This window comes from Crocodylus porosus, unplaced genomic scaffold (genome assembly GCF_001723895.1).
Source record: "Crocodylus porosus isolate Cpor-Errol unplaced genomic scaffold, CroPor_comp1, whole genome shotgun sequence".
NCBI classification, from domain to species: domain Eukaryota; kingdom Metazoa; phylum Chordata; order Crocodylia; family Crocodylidae; genus Crocodylus; species Crocodylus porosus.
In genome coordinates, this window is record NW_017728918.1 from 94,157,747 (window position 1) to 94,165,425 (window position 7,679).

Genomic DNA, 7,679 nt, shown 5'->3' on the forward strand with positions numbered 1-7,679 from the left:
CTTCCAGCCCCAGCTGCTAGCACTTGGCAGCCATCTTTAAAACAGAGCTCCATGCTGAGCAGTCTGAGCAGACACTTCCTCTGTGAGAGAAGCAGCATGGCATAGGCACAGGCAGCACATGGCCACTCTGCTCCTGCTGCATCTGCATTTCTCAGCCATGGCTGCACCAGCCCCTAGCCCTGGTGCCCAGGAGCAGGGTCCCCAGATCCCCCTGGCCACCTTGGTCGTCCTGCTGGCCCATCACCATCACCAGCACCTGGCTGACAGCCATCTCACTCTGGCTGGCTCCCTCATCCACAATGACTGCCTGGATGACAACTGCCACACTCCCTCCACCCCCAGGGTATCCGCCTCTGTGTAGCCGCTGCCACCAGCCACAACAACCAGGGGCTCCAGGATGCCACCTCTGGAGCCACCGTCACCAGGCCCTCCAGCCCTACTGCCTCTGGGTCCATCACACCAGCTGTGACTGGCAGCAGTGCATCATACAATGTGATTGGGATGACAAGCAGTGGGATGACACCTTCAGGATGACCCAGGGCACCTTTGATGACCTGCTGCACAAACACCAGCCCTACCTGAAGTGCCAGGACACTGGGCCCTCCCTGCAGACACTCGCCTGGTCGTGATGCTGGTAAAATGGGCCACTCCTGCCAGCCTGTTTGGCAAAGGGGGAACTGACCAGGATACTTACCTGGTGCCAGTGTGGAGGTGCTGGCAAGCCACATAAGAGATAGAGATGGGGAATTCACAGTGGCTGGTAGAGAGAAGTATTGTGCGTTGCTGCTGTCACTGACTGCGAGAGTCTGGTAAAGCTGCTGCCCCTACAAAGGAGAAGAAGACAGAGATGGATGGTCCATGAGAGTAACAAATGGGAGCTCTGTTGTGAAGAGGTGAATTAGCCCCACCAAGGGCAAATAGAGTCCCCTGCCCTGTAATTGGATAGGTGGAAGGACATGGCCTGGACTGGCATCCCTAGCCTGCAGAGTTACTGCGGCAAACTAGAAGGCATCTCTGTACTCTGGATTTGGAGAGCGAAGGACTCTGGACTTCGTATGATGAAGGGAACCCACATGGCCAGCAGGCCTATTGTTCTGAGAGTTGGATGCCTGGAGAGAAGGTGGCTCGTGATTAGCAAGAAGTCTGAGTACCAGTGAAAAATGGATGATTCACCCTAGGACTGGGGTGTGTAAAGGCAACCGTGAAGCCCAAATATGTTAGAGGATAAACCAAGTGACAAGTTGCTTTCTGAGGGTAAGAGAGTCCCATATAAGTGAAGGGCATTGAAGAAGATGATTGGGCATACGCTGGACTGTTTCCTTTACTTTGTAGTTTACGTTGACTTTTTTGTTTATGAGTGGAACAAGTTGAGTGGGACTAGTAACTGTCTGCTCTGACACGCTATAATTACAACTCATCTGAGCAGCCTCACTGCATGTGTACAGGTGCCCTCTGATTCCCCACCTGTAAGGTATGACTTACAATATATATCTAACCCACAAAAATGTTGAAAGTCTAAATTAATTAATGTTAATGGATGTTAAAATCACTAAACACAAGGCAGAATAAAATTAGAACTACAATACAATACAATACTCAAAGCATCAACCAGCTGTTTTTTAGATTGTTAGCTCTTTAAACATAGGCAGTTTTTCCTATGTATTTGCACAGTGGAGCCTGTTAATGACTCTATCTTCCATAGGGTGGGGGTCCACTACAGTATGAAATATATAACACTTTACAGAATGTCACTTAACCAAGGGGAGAAACAGATTTGTCCATTCCAGTACAAACCAGAGTACTATTCCAGATAATAGGAGTGCATTATATACAGAGACAGACAAGGTGCTTTGGGTAAATCTGATATCTTTTATTAGACTCATTCAAATAGTTGGAAGAATTCTTGTTCGTGAGCTTTTGGGTTTAAATACCCTTCCTATACCTACACCCTTATATACAGAGAGAGAAAGAGAGAGAATGGGAAATACACTGTTAAACATCACCATCTACTGGTGATCAATATTTGTTCCTCAGGAAACAAGCATTACATTTCTGTAGTGAGAGAGGTAGCTAGCCATATTAGTCTGAAGTCAGAAGTCAAGTATAAGACAATTTTTGTAGTGAGTAAGCATGCCATATAGGTCTTTGGTTTTGTAGGTATGATACTACTTATATGCTTTTAACCAAATCAGGTACTGATTTTTGTAGACCTGTTCCTTGAAGTACTTTATAGCATTAAGTTGAGAAAAATGTTTGTCCAGATGGTATAATCATGAAAAACACAAGAATGTATCAAGGATTTTGTGACACCATAGAGAGCACTAACCAGCCAGTAGTTCATGTGCAGAACTTCATAAAAAGAAAGGTTACATGACATTTTTTTTCTAGCTTTAACCCATGGGACAGAATTCTGGTTCACCTACTGAATGACCAAAGTGCATCTTGAGAGTACCTGAGGTACCTGACTAAAGTGTCAGACCAATTCTGTTATCCTCCCTAGACATGTATGTGCACCATTCTAGGAGCAGGACTACCCATAGGCATGTGCTGATGTCTCCTTATTCCTATAATGGGGGCACTTACATACCGAGAGCAGGGATGATAGACTTGCTTCTATACTTTAGTCAGATAACTCAGAGTTAGTCTCAAGTCTGTACTTCAGTCATCCTTTAGGAGGTGAAACAGAATTCTGCACATAGTGTATATAGAGCATAAAGTTGAAAATTAGCCCTCCAGGGGGCATATGTTAACTGTTATTCCAATGCCCGCCAAGGAATAAGGCTCACTTTTTTTCATCCTGTGAAATAAGCATGACCTATGCCTGCAATAATAGAAGTATCTGAAATGTTCTTCTCCGTGCATACACATATGTGTACACATTCTATTGTAAAGTGCTTCTGGATGACATTGGGGTCCAAAACTATTCTCTTAGCCTTTTGACCACAAAAGCAATTACTTTCTCTCTTTTGTTCTTACTGAAAAGCAATGACGCACTTTCCACATCTGTTGTTGTGGCACCTTTGTAACCATTGGTGCAACATTACCAAACCTGAGCAGAGTTTGGATGCAGTCACATAAGAAATTTCTCAGAGGAGACAGCCTAGCAAAACTGGGATAAGTTTATAAAGGAACTACAATAATGATTCCAGGTGTAGAAAGCAATGGTTATAGTGATCAGCTAAAAATGTACCATGTCTTCTTTAAGAAAAGGTTCTGAGGTGATCTGATTATAGTTTGTCAATCCCAAGGGAGAAGATAATACAGTACATGACTTTGCAAACGAAGTAAAAATAAAATCAAATGGCTGGAAGTAGAAGCTAGAAAAATTTAGACCAGAAATAAAGTTCAAATGTTAAACAATGAGAGTAGCTAAGCAATGAAACATACCTAGATATGTGGTAACTCCTTTACATCTTATCTTTAAAACAAGGATGGATATCTTTCCAAAAGATGTACTATAGCATGAACCGGTATTATGAATTTGAGGCACAAATCTCTTGCTGAATATTTACAGCTATTGTGGTTCAAGAGCTAAAACCAGGTAGTCATAATTGTCTCCTGGATCTTAAAATTTATGAATTTCCATATAAATATATTTTGTGGCACACTGGGGCTAAACTCTGCAGTCAAGCTTCCTGATTCCATCCTAGAAATAAATGCCCAGGAGGCACCCATTTATAGCAAAATCATTTTGGAACATATAGTTTTAATTCAATAAATCTAAAGATCCAGCACATGATCCCTACAGATTTCATATGATCAGTGCTAATGGTCTTTGAAGAGGCTCACCAAGAAATGTTTCCAGCTTTTGTTCACTTTGAATTGACATTATAGAAAGAGAGTCAATATATTAAGACTGCACAAGGAAAGGTACAACAACTGGGGAAGTTGTACTTGACCTATGCTTGAAGTGGGTCTCAGGTGGGGGTGGTTGTTGGGGGAGGAGAACATGCACACTTTTGCTTGAAATCCATAGCAGGAAACAAGGAAAGAACAGGTCTGGGAAAGGATCTGGGCTGGAGCTGTACACTGAAGCAGGGAATGAGAGAGATGCTGATACAGTTTTCTGTCCCAATTCAGAAACATCCACGTAGTTTCAATGAGTACAAGACGGTGCTCTAGCTTACCATGGTGCCACTGGTTGAGGCCCCATTATCCAAGTATCCCTAACTTTCCTACCTGTGTTAAAGCATTGAACTACGGGAGTTTTTGCTGCTCAAAGGAACTGAAACCTTCAATATCCTTTGAATCACAAGTTATACTGTCTTGGAGGGGGAACATGCTGTACTAGATGATTGTTCCCCTGTTTTCTGCCCCAGATGTGCTCTATGTTGAGGTCACAGAGGTGGCTACTGAAACCAGGAGTGAAGAATGTAACTGTATAGCAACCACACCTTTAATCCAGCTTTCTGCATGATCCTTTCCTAAGTATTTGCCTTGGTTTTGCACCTAGCTATACCACAAAGGGTGTCATTTAAACCAGTGGTCCCAAAACTAATGAGCAGAAGAATGTTGTATACCAGGTCTGAATTTTATCTTTTTTGTACAAAATTCTGTGGTGAAATAGATCCATGTGCTGGGTGTGGAGAAAGCCTTTTCTAATTCAGAAAACACTTTTGTAATCACTTTAATAATGCACTAAATATTGTGGTAATATTACCAGTTTGATGAGTCCAAGAAATAACCTTGCTTACCTGATCTCATCCTAACTTTCACTGCCTCCCAGAAGAAGTTTCAAAGTAAGATGCAAAAATAAAAATCTGTGTACTGCTCCTTCAGTGACTGGTGTAGGTATTCTTTCAAGTTTCCTGATTTCCAGGGAAAAAGCAACAAAAATTAAGCATAAGTATGTGGAAGGTTCAACCGTTACTCAAACACTGATAAGTAAGAGACAAGAAGCCAGAGCCCTTATACTGTAAACTAAAGCCATTCCACCAACATCAATGAGTTCACTTTACCTTAACCATAATGTTTGCTGGTATGCAAATTTAAAAAGACTTCTAAATAAGTTTGGAAAGAAATAAATGTTTATTCATGTCATACTAACGGAAATTAATAACCCAGAAGTCAACAGCATATCAAAATATCTATTGTAGTACGTTTGTTCAGGGTGGATATGCAGCAACACATTTTCCATACACTTATGTCAACATCAAGAAGTTACACAGGAACAGATCGATGATAAATTTTATTTCTATGACCACATTTATGTTCAAAATGCTATTCAGTTCAACACACAGATTCTCCCTTCCAGATTATTCTTATTGCTTAGTCACACTGATACAAACAAAAGATCAGAATGTTTTGTTTCCATGTACTGCGCTAGGAACATGAGGAAAGAAAATTGCACCCATCCATGTGGAATCGCCCAGACTCTAAGAGTTGCCATTGAAGTATATAACACATAAATATATACATGCTATACCCATATAACAATGACAATAACAACAATAAGAAAAAGAATAACTCATTCTTATATGCCTATTCTATGTTATACATGTCCTTATGATGTCCTAACAGACCTTATGATGAGAGGCTGAGAGCAATGGGGCTATTCAGCCTGGAAAAGTGCAGGCTCAGGGGTGATCTGGTGGCCATCTATAAGCTTATCAGGGGTGCTCATCAGGATCTGGGGGAACAAGTGTTCACCAGAGCGCCCCAAGGGATGACAAGATCGAATGGTCACAAACTCCACTGCGACCGGTTCAGGCTGAACATAAGAAAGAACTTCTTCACTGTCCGAGCCCCCAACATTTGGAACAGACTGCCACCTGAGGTGGTTCAAGCACCCACTTTGAACACCTTCAAAACACATTTGGATGCTTATCTTGCTGGGATCCTATGATCCCTGCTGACTTCCTGCCTCTGGGGTGGGGGCCTGGACTCGATGATCCTCCGGGGTCCCTTCCAGACCAAATGTCTATGAAATCTATGAAATGTCATATAATAACAACATGTATCATATAGAATAGGCATATAAGAATATATATTGTAATAATGTGAATTGTGAAGTGTAGTTCTGGTTCACCAAAGAATACAAGGGCTATTTTAACTTAGCCAGATATGTTTTTCCATGCTTTTAAGGATTTGTTTATCACTGTGTCCAAAAGCTGTTGAATGTTGGTGATTTCACATCCGTGAGCATCATGGGTAAGACAACTGCGCACAGAGAAATCAAAGAAGGCAACCAGCTTTCAGGAAGGAAGTGAGAACAATCTCTATCACAGATGTGTCAAACTCATCTGGCCCTGTGGGCTGGATGAATGGTGTAGAACCAGTCCATCAGATGGATAAATGATGTAAAGCTGGCCCCATGGGCCAGACCAGGTCCATGGCCTCTCCCACCCCCTGAAGCATACTGGATTCAGAGCTTGCTCTGGCCAGTCTTGGATTACACCATACATGGTGCCTGCTTCAGCTGGTCCAGGACCTACTGTACAGGTGGAGGGCACTCCAGCTGGTCCAGGACCCACACTACACACACTACCCACTCTGGACTGGCTGCCACTTGTGGTGCATGTGCTGAACTGACTGGTGTCGTGTGTGGAACAGTCCTTCACCAGCCAGAGGGGGTGCCAGGAATGATGGATCCAGTATGTGGGTAGACGGGGGTGGAGGGGGTGGTCCTGGACTGGCCAAACATGAGTGGCACATACAGCACAGGTCCTGAACTAGCCAGGCCCATGTCACTTGTGTTCAGGGACCTGTGTGTAGGGCCTGTCTAGCATGTGCCTTGTATGATATGTAGGTAAACTCAAGAGGGCCAACCCTGGAGGCTGGATGATGGGACTCCATGGGCCAGATCTGAACTTTGGGCTGTAACTTTGACACCCTTCATCTATTTGATTGCACTACTAGCTTAAAAACCTTATATTAAACATAGCCTGACTTCTTCCCACTTTTATGACTGTCTAAAACGCACCTATCCAAAATCTATTTAAAGTGGACTGCATTCTGATACATTACTATATGTATATGAATTACCCTGACATCAACTGGGAGGAGCAATCAGCCAGGTCTAGCCACTCACGAAGGTTCCTGATGTGCGTACAGGGCCTACACCTCATGCAAGAAGTACATGTCCCTACTAGAGAAAACGCCATACTGGATCTGGTGTTAGCCTCTGGGGATGACCTGGTGGGGGAGGTGCCAGTACAAGGGAGGCCAGGGGACAGTGATCATGAAATGATTCAGTTTGCCATTCAGAGAAAGGTGGGGAGGGTAATTAGCACAGCGCAAATTCTTGACTTTAGGAAAGCCAACTTGGATGTGCTCAGGGCAGTAGTCAGGGAGGCACTTGGAGCCCAGGGATTAGCTAGTATGGGGGTCCAGGAAAGGTGGTCCTTCCTCAAGGAGGCTATCCTTGGGGTGCAGCAGGACGCAATTCCTCTGCGCAGGAAGGCAGGACAAGGGTCCAAGAAACCTTCATAGCTGAGCGCGGATATCCAGGCTGGCCTGAGGGCAAAGAAAAAAGCGTACTGGTGGTGGAAGCGGGGGCAGGGACAAAGGAGGAGTACACGTCCCTGACCCGAGCTTGTAGGGATTTGGTAAGGAAGGCTAAAGTGGCACTGGAGCTTAGATTAGCTTTTGGGATTAAGGATAACAAAAAGCCCTTCTTCAAGTATATGTAGCAACAAGAAGTCTCGGGGTAACATTGGACCCCTATGAGGCAAGGCAGG

General features: G+C 43.8%; 1 protein-coding gene across 1 annotated transcript in view; it reads left to right on the top strand.

Moving 5' to 3' along the window:
• Window positions 1–1,214: 1,214 nt before the first annotated feature.
• The window catches only part of RFX6 (regulatory factor X6), an 82,386-nt gene continuing 75,921 nt past the window's right edge, over window positions 1,215–7,679 (top strand). The window contains exons 1-2 of the mRNA XM_019538190.1: window positions 1,215–1,254; window positions 6,085–6,150. Of these exons, the coding sequence (XP_019393735.1) occupies window positions 1,215–1,254; window positions 6,085–6,150 (106 nt within the window). The remainder of the gene's footprint in view (window positions 1,255–6,084; window positions 6,151–7,679) is intronic.